The 16,915-nt window shown below is 48.6% G+C and overlaps 6 protein-coding genes across 6 annotated transcripts; 2 read left to right on the top strand and 4 right to left on the bottom strand.

Moving 5' to 3' along the window:
* Positions 1–32: 32 nt before the first annotated feature.
* N7469_006297 (Yip1 family protein) lies at positions 33–1,096 on the bottom strand (the record flags this gene model as incomplete). Its single annotated transcript, XM_056645215.1, has 4 exons — positions 1,026–1,096; positions 918–969; positions 133–850; positions 33–69 (listed from the first exon to the last, which is right to left on the bottom strand). The coding sequence occupies exons 1-4, from the start codon at positions 1,068–1,070 to the stop codon at positions 33–35; spliced, it is 852 nt and encodes a 283-aa protein (XP_056500453.1). The 5' UTR covers positions 1,071–1,096.
* A 279-nt stretch (positions 1,097–1,375) lies between these two features.
* Positions 1,376–2,758, bottom strand: N7469_006296 (TBC domain-containing protein; the record flags this gene model as incomplete). Its single annotated transcript, XM_056645214.1, has 3 exons — positions 1,376–2,250; positions 2,309–2,440; positions 2,506–2,758. 3 exons carry the CDS (start codon positions 2,756–2,758, stop codon positions 1,376–1,378), a joined length of 1,260 nt encoding a protein of 419 aa, XP_056500452.1.
* Positions 2,759–4,045: 1,287 nt separating this feature from the next.
* On the top strand, positions 4,046–8,059 carry thtA (the record flags this gene model as incomplete). The annotated part of the gene is made up of 6 exons (XM_056645213.1): positions 4,046–4,554; positions 4,612–4,726; positions 4,797–5,460; positions 5,585–6,349; positions 6,403–6,572; positions 6,626–8,059. The coding sequence occupies 6 exons, from the start codon at positions 4,046–4,048 to the stop codon at positions 8,057–8,059; spliced, it is 3,657 nt and encodes a 1,218-aa protein (XP_056500451.1).
* A 607-nt stretch (positions 8,060–8,666) lies between these two features.
* On the top strand, positions 8,667–11,965 carry N7469_006294 (putative mitochondrial translation initiation factor IF-2; the record flags this gene model as incomplete). The annotated part of the gene is made up of 3 exons (XM_056645212.1): positions 8,667–9,098; positions 9,168–11,659; positions 11,722–11,965. 3 exons carry the CDS (start codon positions 8,667–8,669, stop codon positions 11,963–11,965), a joined length of 3,168 nt encoding a protein of 1,055 aa, XP_056500450.1.
* Positions 11,966–12,575: 610 nt separating this feature from the next.
* On the bottom strand, positions 12,576–13,323 carry N7469_006293 (rhodanese-like domain-containing protein; the record flags this gene model as incomplete). The annotated part of the gene is made up of 2 exons (XM_056645211.1): positions 12,576–12,953; positions 13,048–13,323. The coding sequence occupies 2 exons, from the start codon at positions 13,321–13,323 to the stop codon at positions 12,576–12,578; spliced, it is 654 nt and encodes a 217-aa protein (XP_056500449.1).
* Positions 13,324–14,583: 1,260 nt separating this feature from the next.
* On the bottom strand, positions 14,584–16,492 carry erg5 (C-22 sterol desaturase erg5; the record flags this gene model as incomplete). Its single annotated transcript, XM_056645210.1, has 4 exons — positions 14,584–14,619; positions 14,685–15,933; positions 16,068–16,218; positions 16,333–16,492. The coding sequence occupies 4 exons, from the start codon at positions 16,490–16,492 to the stop codon at positions 14,584–14,586; spliced, it is 1,596 nt and encodes a 531-aa protein (XP_056500448.1).
* Between the last annotated feature and the right edge of the window lie 423 nt (positions 16,493–16,915).

Below are 16,915 nucleotides of genomic sequence, written 5' to 3'. Positions count from 1 at the left end.
TTCTGCCTCATAATTCAAGGCACAACCACGAACTAATTGTCCTTCTTCTCCTCAACGGGACTTGCGTGTCTGTAAAAAGGGTTAGCATTCAAATGGACGAGTAATCAGCACAAGGACAGGACAATAACTCACGCGAAGAAGAGGAACTTGATAGTAATGGCTAGAGCCGCATGCAAGACAACAACCAAGATTAGAAGAATCTTGCTTGCTTTGGCATCCGTAGCATTCAGAACTGGGTAAAGATTGCGCAGCAGGAAGAAAGTTGTCCATGCAAAACCCACACCAACAAGCGCCCAGTTAAGCGCAGTCAGCGGACTCCAGCTAAGAAGCGCCACACCAATCCAAATCAGATTCGAATAACCATACAGCGCCCAGCACTCGATCAAATCGGCCGTCGAGCTCCCGAACCAGCGCAGAGCACCCCACAACGCGATGGGAAGAATACCAGTATACCCATAGACGAGACCCGCCGCACCGGACAGTAACTTGAAGTCGTATTCAAAGTGTTCTTCATGGCGGTTCGACAACCATTGCGAAATAGTACCAGTCAAGAAGAGAATCACGACGACCGTCGTCGCTATCCAGACAGGACCGTACAAATCCGCATTCCCTTCTAACACATCCAGGAAATTGGAGCGCGGGTAGACAGCAGCCAAGCATCGGCGAAGAACCTCATTTGTATCTACATCGAAGAATCGCTCGTAGTAATGAATCGACCACCAACTGTGCTTGGTGGGCGTACCGCCAGGGGATCGATCACGGCCAGCGCGCGAGGAGCTACCACCGCCGCCGCCCAGAAAGGGTTGAGAATCAGCTTGGACTTTGGCGCTTCTTTGGTCATTTTCGAAGTCTATAATTACCAAACGAGGCTTAGCAGGTTGATCGCAGGGGCTTTGTCTAGCGTTAGTGAATCTTACTTGATGGGTGGAATTCGAGGTCTTCTTGCAGGTCGGTATGTCCGAGGTCGCCCTGTACGAGTGTCAAAAAGAAAAGACAAATAAATTGAATCGGATATTAGGACACACCTCAGCATCAACGTCGACAACCACGTCGTAGCCCCGGTTCGCCATTGTGGTGGATTTGAATTGAGAGAGTATGGTGTTCTTGGACAGGTGGAAGTGTACACATCAGCTTTCCGTCCCGCGGTCTACGCCACACTCTCAGCCACACGCGCATCACTGCCTTTTGTACTACGAAGTATGCCAATTCTAGATCCCGTCAAATACTTTTCATGCTGATGCTAATTGAAGAGTGAATTTCACTTTTAATATTGTAGCTTGATTATTTGAAAAATTAGCAATATCGAATAAAAGCCACTTTTGTCATTATCGTACAATTAAGAGCATGAGAGGCGGGTTGAGTTTGAACTAGCCTCCTACCCGAAAACCATGGTCTGAAGTCTACTCAAATGAGACCAGATGGAGGTATCAAGACCCTTCTTTCGGATGTATATGGAAGCGACTCCGATGGCAATGGCCAGAGCTAAAGAGCCCACGGTTCGGCGATGTTTCCAGGCGACTTCAAGAGCTTGTTTCCGACGTTCTTCATGGCGAATTTGCCGCGCTTGTCGCTCGAACAGGTTGACTGCCTCATCCGCCGTTGCATGACGGGTCAAATCGCGTGATGTCTTGAGGACGCTGTAACGAGAAATATTCTTCCATGCTCTGAAGGGCAATGTCGCTGGTGGATGTTGTTCGAACAGCTGTGCCGCACTTGAGATATGGGCATCTAAATCAAGTGGGCATGGTAGTTTGGAAAGCGTGAAATGAAGCATCTCAGGTTCATCTACTGGAATATCCAAAAGCTCTTTCCTCCGAGAAAGAATAATTGCAGCGAATAAGTAAATGGCGACCACAGGCTCTCGGGCAAGGAGAAAGTCGAACAGTCGGGCAATGTCGTTGTATTCTTGAATGTCATGGGCATAAAGGGTAAGTGTTGCCGCAAGAGCGAAGAAGGGTTGGATGTTGGTAAGATGCTGGCATAGGGCGGGATCGGTAGTTTCAATGATTGCGGGTATGAGGTGTAGATGCTTTACTGCTGGTGAAAGGGAGGGAAGCATGTAGTCTCGAATGCGGAAAAGAGACAAGTTTGCCATAGCTGGTGCGGCCCTTTGGCGACCGAGTACCAAGAGTAGAACTTGGACAATGTCGTGATATCCTTGAAAATAACACAGCATAGGGTGATTTCTGAGCACCTGAGTTATCAGGTCGGACAATTGTCTTTTCTTTTGCAAAAGCTCATCTTCAGGAACTGAGACAGTACAGTTAGCGATTGACGTGAAGCTAATCAGAGTAGATCCAGAGCTAACCATCAGGATAGTAGACAAATGAACGATTCACATCCAATTCAACCTGATCTTCATCGCGATGACGCGACAAAGTTTCCAGAGGCTTGAGGTTATCATTTCGTATGTCATCATCGCATTGCAAGAATATGGGCCCTAATTACCAATAATTGGGTTAATTCATGGTTTCAATCTGCGATTGCCATTTTGATCATACATACAGGCCTTTTGTCGCAATTCATCCTCCAGTAAGCCACCCTCGCTTGTTGCAAACGACACCAATGCTTCCACGTCGTGGCAATCGCATGCCTGGCGGATAGCGTCCGCTTTCTCGGCTCGAGCCTTTTTGGATTGTTGAGTATCTAATGACTCTTCGGAGCTTTTCAATGATGAATCTGTGATTTCCTCATTGTCAAGTTTTTCCGAGCTCTGGGGTGAGCTATCGTCGGAGTGATTGATGTTTGATGAATCCATTTGCCCGGATTCGTAGCAACTCAAAAAGTCAAACTGGATAAATTGATGAAGAAGAGGGTTGAAAGAAGGTAAGTGCGACAGTAAAATCAAATCCCAGAATCATGCCATTGGCTATAGTCACGATTCTGATAATTGATTTGCTAGTAAGCTTCGATGCAAACAATGACGATGCCTTAAAAAGTTTTGGGCACTGGTTCACAAGATGACAGCTCAGCAGTCCAATTTTTGCAACTGGAAGTCACAGTGATGAAAAATATTCAAATTGATTACACAGACAGAGTTTGCACAGTTTTCCTCCTTGCTGTCCCTGCAGGACACGGCGACACCAAAGGGGAGAAGTGAGAGAGTGCATGCATGAAAGAGCGGAGCCCCCGCTGGGTCCCGCCTTGATTGCCTCAGGCCTCCAAGCAACGTGATCCATCGGCAAAACATCACCGCAGGCGAAAGCTCCCCCCCCAATCTATCCACTCCTGAGGTCTGCTGACTTAGTCGAAAAGAGGCCATTACGAGTGAAAGTGCCAAGGAACCTCATAGTTTAGTCAGTATCGTCTTTGCCTCGACGCTAAGGTCTTGACAGTTCGTGGAACCCACCCCGCAGGCGGTACGCAGAGCTCATGAAGCAGAGCTATTGGATCCATACACCTAACACATTGATATCTTTCGCGAGTGTCTGGGCTTTTCAGCGACATTACCTAGCTACTGGGCCTCTCCGGACCTCAAAGGTGCCAAAATTTGCTGTTGAGGCTGTAAGTCTCACATTATCTCTCAATCTTGGACTTCACAGAGACTAATATAATAGCACCAGATTTAACGAGTCTTATCCACTATAATTCCAGTTACATCAAAACGACAATCGCATATTTACCAAAGAAAGGGCGATCTCTAGAGCTGGCCCCACATACAGAGAGCATATCAGTCCACAGGGCGCGCCAAATGATTCTGCCCCCACCAGTACTTTTGACTTCTCAATCATGACGGCGCAAAGTTGATCGCTGAAGCACTCATTAGAAAAGAAGTCCGCAGAAGGACAGAGAGAAAAGATCTTTCTGAACGCTCACGCTGCCACGTCACTTTCAGTCGATTGAATCTCTATCACGCTCTGGATTGTGACCACTTGACATCCAGAGCCTCATCCCTGTCGGACTCGGCTCCTTATTGCTCATTCCCACAGCCGAGGCGTCTCTGAAATCTCATATTTTTGCCTCATGCTTGAACGCGTGGGGAAATACACTGCATAAACAACAGTGCTCGCGCAATACTCGCCCTATTGTGAATCTGGGCACGAAGATGTCACTGGATACTGAAACCACTCCGGAATTGCTTCACGAAACCACCGGACTGTTAACACAGACGGTTTTACCCAGCCCCGTAATTCAATGGATTCTCCCCGCACGTTTGCGAAGCAAGAAACTCAATGATGTCGTATTCGTCGGTCACCGACGGCTTCAGATCAAGGAGGCGGCCGATGGTGGCTACCTGGAAGATGTGATGGAAAAATCGGATTTCGATGGAACAATTATATCAGCAAAAGTCCTTGATGTCGGCACGCCAATTCCATGGGAACATCAGATGAAAGGTGAGGGTCCCGCCGGGGCTAACAAGGGCTATATGGACCATCATGACAATCTGCCCTCTCAAGTCCTGGTACTGTCTCTGGACTACAAAGAGCTTCTCTTCCTCTGTTGCCCACATGGATCCATATCCTCAAAGGCCGAATTTGTCACCTACCGTCGCCCTCTACCAGTCGATGTGAGCTTGGCAGAGAGGTATGGCAAACATGTCGCTGTTGATCCGAAGTAAGTGAGACTTGTACTTGGAAAGGAAAGTTACGAACCAAATTAACATAATGATAGATCCCGCGCGGTCGCAGTTGGAGCAGCAAGCAACTATTTTGGAATCTTCCTCCTGAAATCACCTGGCGTGATTGATCAGCAAATATTCTTGGGTGAATTGGACCCCATACAGAAGGTTTGTCGAAAGCATCAGATCGTCATTACCGAAAGGAAAGAAAAGTCTAACCATGAGGGGCTCCCTATAGGAAAGTTTCTATAGGATAGATGGGAACATCCTTTTCATGGAATTCCTATATCCAAGAACATTCTCCGATGAGAAGATTATTTTGCTCCTGATTGTGGCAAGAGATGGTCATACTTTTGCTGAGATCTACGAATGGAACGAGAAAGACCCAGCTTCTCTGCACAACCCCAGCAAGTCTAGCTTCAAGCTACACAAAGAAGACAGGCTTCCCAGTACCATTGTTCCACTAACGAAAGAGTCCTCCTTCTTGGTCATCAGCTCTGCATCCATGGCAGTCTACCCACCCAGTGGCCCCCAAGACCAGACGAGATATGGCCCAATTGTACCAGATGGAGATGCTATAAAAGAAGTTTCACTTTGGACGCGCTGGACACGACCTGCGCGCAATTGGCTCTATAGTCAGCAAAAGGATGGCATTTATCTCGCTCGCGAAGATGGTTGGATTCATCTCCTTGAATTCGGCAATGAAGGGCGACTCGAATCCGAAACTACCTTAGGCCAAGTTCACATTCATGTCGACACTGGGTTTGCTTTCCTGGACATGGGCCACGAGGGTGGCGATTTTATCCTGGCTTCTGGGAACCTCTCTGATGGCGGGCTCTTCGAAGTGGAGGCTAGATGCCCACCAAGATGCATACAGCAATTTCTCAACTGGGCCCCCCGTGGTTGATGCTGTCATGGTTCCGGATATAAAGGGGGATCTGGAGGTAGACGTGCCTCATAAAAGGTTGTTCGTCAGCTCTCCATCTTCTTCAAACGGCGCGATTCACGAGCTACGGTATGGCATAGAGGCTCAACTGGGCACAACGACTCCTCTAGAGCAGTTTCTTAGCATTCGCGAGATGTGGGCTATGATCGACGAAGTTAACAATGAAATCTACGTTCTTCTCTCCGATCCTCTTTCAACACTACTTCTCTCAATGAAGCCAAGTCTGGAAGAAGGTATCACAGCTTTACATGAAGAGGACACGGGCTTTGACAATTCTGCGCAAACACTATCCACAGGCTGTACTCCTGAAGGTGTTTTGATTCAAGTGACAGAAAATGCCACACACTTGTTCGTCCCAGGAAAACCCTCCTTGAACACCCGTATTCCTCATAGCCCTAATTCTACAATCGCCGCTGTGTCTGTGGATGGTCCCATGTCAGCAGTTGTTACTGTCACGAGACATCAAAACAGACTCGGATTGTGTTTCAGCCAGCTCGTTGTTACAGAAGTTGAAGCTCGACTCGATTCAGGCCCGCTACTTGAGATCGATAAGGAGCCAGTCTGCTTGTCACTCAATTCCTTCAAGGCTACAGGCGGCGCTACCATTGTATTCATGGGCACGGCAGATGGACAAGTGGTACTCTTCCGGGTCGACAATGGCGTCATTTTTCATGTCTCGGACCATACATTATCCATCAACCAAGGCCAGGATATTTCCAATGCTGTCGAGAGTCTTGCTGTTATTCAAGACTCGTGGGAAGGGTCTTCATACACATTTTTACTTTGTGGTCTTCGCAGTGGTATTCTTGTGCCATTTGAGATTAGATTTGACGGCAGCATAGCAGGTATGAATGATGCATCAGACGTAAAGCATCAACGCTAATCCCAACGATCACAGGATTGAACCAACAAAGACCATGGAATATTGGAAGAACCTCCCTTCGACTTCAGAGCCAAGGCTCATTTGCTCTTTTCACCTGCGGTGACGAATTTTGGCGGGTATCGTATAGTCCTAATCTCCCAGGAGAATGTCTTCTTTGGCGAGTCTGGATCACGGACCAGAGCAATGTAAGTTGAAACCTCTCGTTAGGGGCTTGGTAGTAAAAACTGACCATGAACAGCCTGCCTATTTCCCTGTGACATTCCATGGCTTTGGTTTGGTCATTCCCCGCAACCAAGAAGCAACGCCCATCACCGGAACTCTTTACTGCTTTGCAGATGGAGAGCTGCTCATATGTTCGCTAACTCATGAAGCTAAGATGGTTCCTCGGAGGATTGGACTGCCGGGAAATCCCAACAAGCTGGCATACTCAGAACATCTCAAGAGCCTCATTGTTTCGTATAATGTTACCGACATAGAAGACCCACAAGAACCCCTCGGGAAGACGACAAGATCATACATAGATTTCGTGGATCCCAATTTACAAATGGAAGTGATTCCAAGCGATGACCGGTTGGGCAAAGGCCACGCTGCCGCTGGAGAGATAATCACTTGCATTCTCGACTGGGTGTTCGAGAAGGATGGTAACAAGTTCCATCTTATTGCTATTGGGACTTCGCTCGCGGCATTAGAGCCTGACGACCCTCCGAGGGGTAGAGTCGTTATTATGCGAGCAAGAGCATCTCCAGCCAATCCCTCCAAAATTGAGTGTGCCACAAAACATGTCCACGACATGCCTGGCCCAGTGCGCGCTATGGCACCATTTGGCGATAGCCTTATAATAGGTGCAGGGAAAGAAATTCATCCAATGAGTTCCAAGGGAGCTACAACTCGATGGGCCCCGAATTCTGGACGAACAGCTCCGTCCTCGGTGGTTGCCATAACCGTTCTTGAATCATTTGTCTTTGTCACGACCACACGAAACGGTTTCTTGATCTTTAGGGTCGATGGGGGACGTTTGCTCAACCATTCTTGGGATCTGAAACAGTATGATGGCATGGCTCATCAGGTCTGCCGTGGAGAAAAGCCATTGGTTTTCCTGAGCAGTCGCGGAGGGCGCATTCGAGCACCTTTTCTATCGCCGCGAGATATCCGCAACCGAGAATTCGCCACAATACGGACAGCTGAGAACAGTCTACCTGACTCGATTCTCAAATTTGTCCTAGATTCTGGCGACTCTTCTGGTCCGGGTTCCCTGTCGTGTGTCTCTGGCTGGTCCAAAGGCAGTGCCGTTTACGGCTTCGCGCTCAGCGGTGCACTGTACCGGTTCCAAGTCGTCAAGAAAAATGAGATGTCTCTACTTTGGCTATTACAGATGATTTGTATTCGGGGTGAAACAGGTCTGAACTCTCGACGAGGACGGATGCTTGCCTCCCGAGAACCTGAGAAGGACAATAGCCAGGTCGATGGAGATATTCTGGCACGTCTAGCTCAGCGTGGAATTGAGGCATTTGAAGATTTAGTAGCATCACTGGACTCTACTGCGGACAGCACAGCAGGGTCATTCAATGATCGACTCCGCAGTTTGGCGCTTATGGTGTTGGATGTCGACGACGAAGACTATCTCAAGTCGATCATAGCATGGTTGCAGCGACTTCTCCACATTACCATCTAAGACGTAATATGACAGATGATTGTCTCGGTATGTTTCTTTTCTACCACATAGGATTCTGATCATTTCTGAATGTAAGATCAATCAGCGTTGTGTTTGTACTTTTGAGACAATCTCCCAATGTTAGACAAAGGTCAGATGATCACAATTAGCGAGGTCCGTGAAGGAAATAAACCCATTCCTATTATACCACTGACACAATCCTTTTCATTTTCAAGATAAATTATTCAGACTACCCTTGGTTAAATCTTGTAGTTCAATCCTCTCCAAGCCCTAATTCCTTATTGACCTTTTCTTAGGCGGACCGCCGTGGCAACCTCGCGGGTCAAGCCAGACTTGTAAATTGTTCCCCACCATTAAAGAGTTCCCTTCCCGAAATTCTTTTCTCTCCACCCCACTCCCTTGGTGCACCACCAGCCTTTCATTTCTGGGGATTTAAGCTTGGAGTCTTTTCGACTCGGTTTTATTGTTCTCTTTGTGGACCCGTGATTCTAACACGATCATCCGCCAATCCGCAAAGCGAACGGTTAGGTCCGTTTGTGCGATCATCGCTATCATTCAATCACCACCAATCTAGACACCCCGGACACCCACCGCTCGGGAATTGAAAATGGCGCCTAAGAAGAAGGGTAACAAGAGACAGGAGGAGGACTGGGAAGCCGACCTTGGAGAATCGGCTCCAGGTGTTGAGGCGCCCGCAGACGAGCCCGCAAACGACGATGCGGCCGATGGCGAGGCTCCCGTTGGTGGCTTGATGGCTACTCTCCGCAAGAACAAGGAGAAGAAGAAGGCAAAGAAGAACAAGCAAGCCAACGACTTCGTGGAAGGAGAGGATGCTGCTCCTGCGGTTGAGAGTAAGGAGCCGGAGGAGGGTGGTTTTGATGAGGATGACGTCTTTGCTGGAAAGCCTAAGAAGCCTATCAAGGATATCGCCCCCGCTCCGGCCGCTGCTCAGCCTGAAGAGGGCGAGTTTCGTGTGAAGTCAAAAAAGGAGAAGGAGCGTGAGAAGAAGGAGCGTGAGAAGCAGCGCAAGAAGGAACAGGTTAGGATCTCTCGCAAGTTAATTCTTGGCCCAGGCATACATGCTAACTAGATATCTTTCGTGTCACAGGCTGCTTCCAAGAAGAAGTCTCCCGCTCAACAGAAGGCCGATGAGAAGAAGGCTGCTGCCGACGCCAAGAAAGAGGCAGACAATGCTGCTGCTGCCGCTGCCGCTGCTACTCCAGAGCCTGCTGCTAAGGGCCGAAAATTGCCCAAGCATCTGGCAGCTCTTCAAAAGCAACAGGAAGCTCTCCGCCAACAGCGTGAGGAGGAGGAGCGTCTTGCAGCTGAGGAGAAGGCTGCCTTAGAGGCAGCTCAAAAGGCAGAGGAGGAGGAAGAGAAGAAGCGTGCTGAGGCTCGTGCACTCAAGAAGGAGAAGGAGCGTGAGAAGAAGGAACAACTCCGCAGGGAGGGCAAGCTTCTTACCAAGGCTCAAAGGGAAGCACAACAGAAGACTGAGATGCGCATGAAACAGATGCTTGCATCTGGTGTTTCAGTCGCGGGTCTGCAGGACGGCGGAGCCGAGAAGAAGCGTCCCGTCTACGAGAACAAGAAGAAGAAGGGTGGTAAGAGGCAAGAGGAAGATCTTGAGGCTGCTGCCGAACGAGCTCGTGCTCAGCGTGAGGCTGAGGACGCTCGCCGTCAGAAGGAGGCCGAAGAAAAGGCCAAGGCTGAAGCTGCGGCGGCCGCTCCTGCCGAGGACGATGATGCTGTTGATGACTGGGAGAAGGCTGCTGCTGAAGAGGACGATGTTAAGGATAGCTGGGATGCGCCTAGCGATGAAGAAGAAACTAAGGAGGAGGCACCTGCTAATGGCGCCAAGCCTGAAGCTGCCGCCGAGAAAGAAGAGTCCGAAGAAGAATCTGAAGAAGACTCTGACGAGGACTCATCTGACGAGGAATCCTCAGAAGATGAGGAGCAAACTGCCAACCAGAGGGCTATTGCGCAGAGAAAGGCCGAGGCCGCAGAGCGCAGAAAGAAGCAGCACGAAGAGGCATTGGCTGCCCGCTCTAAGGATAACCTGCGTTCGCCTATCTGCTGTATTCTCGGTCACGTCGATACCGGAAAGACCAAGTTGTTGGATAAGATTCGTCAAACCAACGTGCAAGAGGGTGAGGCAGGTGGTATTACCCAACAGATTGGTGCCACTTATTTCCCTGTTGAGGCTCTGAAGCAGAAAACCGCCGTCGTGAACAAGGATGGCAAGTTCGAGTTCAAGGTGCCTGGTCTGCTCATCATTGATACCCCTGGTCACGAGTCTTTCTCCAACCTGCGTTCAAGAGGTTCCTCGCTTTGCAACATCGCCATTCTGGTTGTCGATATCATGCACGGTCTTGAGCCCCAGACTCTGGAGTCTATGCGCCTGCTCCGTGACCGCAAGACTCCTTTCATTGTGGCACTGAACAAGATTGATCGTCTGTATGGCTGGAAGAAGATTGACAACAACGGTTTCCAAGACAGTCTGGCTATGCAGAACAAGGGTGTCCAGAACGAGTTCCGTACCCGTCTGGAGGCTACCAAGCTGGCTTTCGCCGAGCAAGGTTTCAACTCCGAACTATTCTATGAGAACAAGTCTATGGCCCGCAACGTTTCTTTGGTTCCAACCTCTGCACACACTGGCGAGGGTGTTCCTGACATGCTTAAGCTTTTGACTTCCTTGACCCAGGAGCGTATGACTAACTCGCTGATGTATTTGTCTGAGGTTGAATGTACTGTTCTCGAGGTCAAGGTCATCGAGGGTCTCGGTACCACTATCGACGTGGTTCTGAACAACGGTATCCTGCGTGAGGGTGATCGTGTGGTCCTTTGCGGAACTAATGGACCTATCACAACAAATATTCGTGCACTATTGACACCTGCGCCACTGAAGGAGCTGCGTCTGAAGTCGCAGTATGTTCACAACAAGGAGGTCAAGGCTGCCCTTGGTGTTAAGATTGCTGCTAACGATCTTGAGCACGCCATCGCTGGTTCTCGTCTACTTGTCGTCGGTCCCGACGATGATGAGGAGGATCTGGAGGATGAAGTCATGTCCGATCTGGAGGCTCTGCTTAGCAAGGTCTCTACTGACAACCGTGGTGTCACTGTCCAGGCCTCCACTCTGGGTTCCTTGGAGGCCCTTCTGGAGTTCCTGCGTGTCTCCAAGATTCCTGTTGCCAACATTTCTATTGGACCTGTCTACAAGCGTGATGTCATGATGGCAGGAACCATGTTGGAGAAGGCGAAGGAGTACGCTGTTATGCTTTGCTTCGATGTCAAGGTTGACAAGGAAGCCGCCCAATACGCTCAGGATGTTGGTGTCAAGATTTTCACTGCCGATATCATTTACCATCTGTTCGATAACTTCACTGCTCACATGGCTGAGCTGGCCCAACAACGCAAGGAGGAGAGCAAGATGCTTGCTGTCTTCCCCTGTGTCATCCGGCCCGTTGCTGTTTTCAACAAGAAGGATCCTATTGTTATTGGTATTGATGTCATTGAGGGTAGTCTGCGCCTTCACACACCTCTTGCAGCCGTGCGAACCAACTCTTCCGGTGTCAAGGAGATTGTCAATATTGGCAGAGTGTAAGTTTCTCAAGAACACCCCCTTGACTTTTCTGTGTTTTTTATTAATCCTATCATTACAGGACTTCCATCGAGCGTGATCACAAGGCTATCCCTATCTGTAAGAAGGGTCAGCCTTCCGTTGCCATCAAGGTCGAGGGCTCCAACCAGCCCATGTATGGTCGTCACCTTGAAGAGAAGGATACTCTGTACTCTGCCATCTCGCGTGCCAGTATCGACACTCTCAAGGAGTTCTACCGATCCGATGTCACTATGGAAGAGTGGGGTCTGGTCAAGAAGCTCAAGCCCCTCTTCGACATCCCCTGATTGAAATTCTTCGAATTCAAATGCAGGTGCTCAAGAATCATTTCGTTAGGAATGTTTCATTGCGGTCTCACACCTTTCGTATTGCCAGGCCCTACTCCCCACAGCCCTGATCATGGCATCACTCCGGTGCGGCATCTTCTCAAAGTACCGTCTCAACGAATGAGAATGTCGAGATATGATAATTGCCATCCAAAAGCGAGAGACAAAAAAAGTTTTTCTGTGTTTTATTGCTTCTGATATGGACATAACCATGAATGACCACGACTTGAACGTTTGGATAGGGTTAAAAGGGAAAGACACCTGTACATGATGGCAAGAGGCCTGGCTTATACCAGAAGTTTGTTTTAGCTGCTTTTAATGAATGTTTCTTAGATTCAACTTCATATCGTACAGTATTGTATACTAGTAGTACCCAATCACTATAGTCTATCTTGAAACAGCTTCACCCAATCTTATACATGAATTTGTCCTTGGAATCCTTCTCATTCGAGGTATATATACAAGTTCCAAGCAAGCCTCAGAGGGGGAATCTACCCTCATCCACCACAGCAGACAATTTAGATCACCCTGCAGGATAGAAGAGATTAATCTTAAAATCAGACAAAAAAACCTAATCATCCCCATCCCAAATCTCCACCTTCCCCCCATTCCTCACCCAATCCAACCAACTCCCCATATAAACCCCAATACGCTCAGGATCATATCCAGCCTGAACAGCCAAGCGAGCCGCCGCATCAGCACGCACACCAGCCTTGCAATAGAACACAATTTGAGAGTCTGACCCGGCATCAAGACTAGGCTTGGGAAAACCGAAGCGGGTCTCGAATTCGTCGGGTGTGAGGTACATTGCGTCGGGCTGGGATGCAAGCGGGATACTCAAGGCGTGTGGAATTATTCCTGAGGCCTGAAGTTCTGCCGGTTCACGGACGTCAATTAAGATTGGGCTGTGGGTTGGAGAGGGTTCGTCTGCTGGGAGGGTAGATTTGATCTATGGAGTGAATTAGTGATGTTCTGAGGACAAGTCCCAGTGGTTTCATTCAAGTTCGGCTGTGGAGAAGGGGGGGGGGGGGGTGTTATCGTACGTCTTCAAAGCCCCATTGTCGAAAGTTGAGGGATTCAGGATCGACAGTTTTCTCGGGTTTACCGCTTGACCAGCGGATTTGAGATTGAGGTTGGATCAGTGTTTGGTATTGCTTTTTTGTTGTAAGGATGCTTCGGCGCGAGTAAATGGTTAGACCTCGGGTTGTAGTTGCTGGCAAGGCTGTTGAACGGAGAATCTGGCGGGTTGGTGTTTTGATGGTGGTAGAGGAGAGTGCACTGGCTGTGCGCCGGATGGTAGATTGGAGTATTGCTGCCATCTTAACTCTTAACAACCTTGTAAGATATGTTTGAAAGAAGAGTACGCTCGAGTGTAGATGCGGTGGTGATGGACTGGGCTCGGATGTGATGTCAATCCCGAAGTCACCGCCTGCCTAATTAATCAAATCCTATACTATGAACATTCGGACTCACAAAGATCAAGGATGTTATACTTCTTTTGTTATCATAGTGTGCCTATTGGATGGCTTAGTTGGCCTTTTGTGTGTGCGCAAAGTTACTGATAACATTTAGTAGTACTTCCATGACGTCCGATTCCAGGATGTTTCAGGTTATTGTGACCTGTACCCGTTCCCAGTGGCAGCACCTGATATATCCAGTGGATATATATATGTCTACAGCCCTATACCTTTATATACTATGGGTGGCTCCAGTCCTGCTGAATCCGGTCGATGGACGTTAAGATCGTCCTAGTAGGACGATCGTCTTCACCCTACCATCCTCATGAAAAATTCAAATTACCTATCTAAGTACTAGGTAGTACTAGGTAGTTAGTTAGTACCTACTCCATCTTAACTCTTAACAACCTTGTAAGATATGTTTGAAAGAAGAGTACGCTCGAGTGTAGATGCGGTTATAGTAGTTATAGTATCACTACTAACACCAATGAAGACGATCTATTAGGTTGTTAGCGCTAGTATATCCGAGTCACAGCTAAATATTCAGAGCTATTGCAAAGTACATAAATGGTAGGTACCATTTCTGTAAAGGTGAAATGGGCGACATGGGACCATTACAATCAAGTTATACTATTAGAAGACCCTAGTTTAAACGTTTTAACATCGAGAGACTCATCAGAAGTTGAACGAGCCCTTCATGGCGCAGTCAGACTGAATTATTCGAACAAAGTAAGAACAGAATTAATATTATTCTAATGTGCATGGCTCGTGGCTGTTCGAGCCCAGGAAAGAAGAATGAAGAACCCCGGAATGCTCCATCGCAGCGCACGCATGGGGGCTGCAGTCATAAACAGACACCAAACCGGGGCATAGGGTATCAGGGTTTCTCAGAGTTCACCCAATGCTAGCCAAATGCCAGGGCAATGACCCCTTACACGTAGGGTGATGCCACGTCGGCCAAATCAAAAAAAAATAAGAAAGAGAAGGGAAAATAAGAAAATTCAGATAGACCCCGCCGTCTCCAGGACAGAAGGACTTGCTGAATCGTGACCGAGCCCTTCTATCCGGATGTCGGGGCCGGGTTTTCAACTTCATACTTTTTAACTTTTGGACTTCCGATGTTTAGGCGCGAGGGCGGAAGTTCAGCAGACAGTCATCCTGTACAAGGGTTAGAGATCGAGTCACAATACGCAAGTAGAAAGAATTGTGGGAAATAAACATACCTGAGGGAAGATAGTGGCAAACACCTTAATGTCTTCCGACTGAGCAGTGGGGAAGTGCTCCCAGTCCATCTCCAGACTGGCCTTGCCAATCATAGCAATCAGCGACGAGACGGCATAGTTCTGACCCAGGCAGTAGTGGGGACCAGTGCCGAAGACCAGCCAGTTCTTGGATTGTTGCTCAGCATTGCCAGTGATCCAGCGTTCGGGCTCGAAAGAATCGGCGTTGGGGTAGGCTTCCTCGTCGTGGGTAGCGGGCCAAACGGAGGGAATGATCATAGAGCCCTTGGACACGGTGATCTTGTCGGTGATGGGGAAGTCCTTCTTGACCAGGTAGGGAACCATGATGACAGGGGGACGGTAGCGGAGAGTCTCCTTGACAACGGCACGGGTGTAGGTCATTTGATCAATCAATTCCAGGGAGATGCCAGTGTTACGGTCACCGTTACGGACACGCAGGTTCTCCTCGCGGACCTTGTCCAAGATATCGGGACGATCGGCCATGAGCTGGAACAACCAGGTGGTGGCGGCGCTAGTGGCATCCTGGGAGGCGAAAAGGAAAGTGAAGATGGTTTGAGCAATCTCGAAGTCAGAGAAATCACGGAGAACCTGAGCGGGCTTCTCGGAGTCATCAACGGGGATACCCTTCTCGAGCTTCTCACGGTACTTGGCAGAGTCCTGCTGAGCCTTGACCCAGGCGTCCAGAATGCAAGAAACCTCACCACCGGCAGCCATGCGGGCCTTGGACTTGGCGGTACACTTGGAGAACTCATCCAGAACCATATCGGCAGCCTTCTTGCCGTACCAGGTCTTGGTGTAAGGGAGAATGATGGGGAAGTTGACCAGCTCGAGGGCCGCGGTAATCAGATAGTAGTCATCGGCAACCTTCTGGACGGCCTCCTCGGACATGTAGTAGCCGACAAAGGTACGACAGGCCAGAGCAGTCATCAACTCACGGAATTGAGGCATCCATGGAGTGGGCTTGTGGCCGACAGCGGCAGATTTGTCCAAGAAACGCTTGAAGTAATCGTTGAAGACCTCCTCGACGCGGGGCATGTAGCATGACAGGGCCTGACGAGTGAAAAGACCATTGAGACCCTTACGGTAGTCAACGTGAGCCTTGCCGTCCAGGAAAACCCAGTTGGTTTTGCCGAGAAGCTTGTGGGCAACGTCAACAACGCAGGGTTTGACGTATGTAGGCGAGTTGAAGATCTTGCGGGACATATCACGGGAAGAGGCAATAACGACGAACCTAGAGAATTGTTAGTCAATTGATCGTGAGAGTTGTTTAATACTCTCAAAATAGCCAAGCAATAAGCCTGTTGACCAAAAAGATCGAAATCTTTGGGGAAATTTTCTATGATCATTTTCCTCGGGGAGGCTCACTTGTGGAAGACGGATACGCAGCTCAAGTCGCCGCTGTCCCATTTGGCCTTGTACTCGGTGAATTTAGGGTTGACAGATTCCAGGAATGGGCCCATAAAAGGGACTTTATAGGCAGGGCCGATAATTGCACCCTTGAGGTAGTGGTATTTGACTTGAAAAAGGGGAAGAATCATGTTAGTTCATATTTTCATCTTGAGACGCGCAGATCCGACAAAGTCGACTGGTATAATTTTTTTAAGAGTCGGATGCAACGGATGACACATACATTGATCATAAACGACAGCAGCAATGAACAGCGTCAGAAGAAACTTCCAGATCGTGAAGCCATCTAGGACTGAAGCAATAAGACCCGCTGGCGCAAACAATTGGGGGGAAACTGTCGCATCTGCGGAGGGGGAGACGAAACTCCCGGTAACGTTGACCATATTGACCGGTAAGGCTACAAGAAGTAGTAGCCTCTGACGTCTTTTTTATAATTTTCTTTTGTAAAGAGAGAACCAAAACACAAAAAAGAGCACAAAAAAAAGAGAGAGAGAGAGAGGTGGCCGGAGTATCAAAAGGTGGAGAGGGGAAGAAAGGGAAATCAAATCGGTCAGGGGCGGGAAGGTCAATTCCCGGTTGCTGGGCAAGCCGCGAATGACTGTCGAGGCATTATGAGATGAGATGGGCTGATTGACCCACCTGGAATCTAGATTTATTGAGAAAAAAAAAGATATTTGTAAGAGGAAGTATGTTAGAATTGTATGATTCATTTTATATTCTTTTTATTGCTATATATTTATTCTGGTTACTACCATTATACTCAGGAAATATCCATAGTTGTGTTGTATAGTAAACCGGACAGTATT

This window comes from Penicillium citrinum, assembly GCF_028827155.1.
Source record: "Penicillium citrinum strain IBT 23319 chromosome Unknown utg000005l:1.0-1900146.0:1.0-1900348.0, whole genome shotgun sequence".
Lineage (NCBI taxonomy): Eukaryota > Fungi > Ascomycota > Eurotiomycetes > Eurotiales > Aspergillaceae > Penicillium > Penicillium citrinum.
This window is presented reverse-complemented; position numbering and strand designations above follow the sequence as displayed.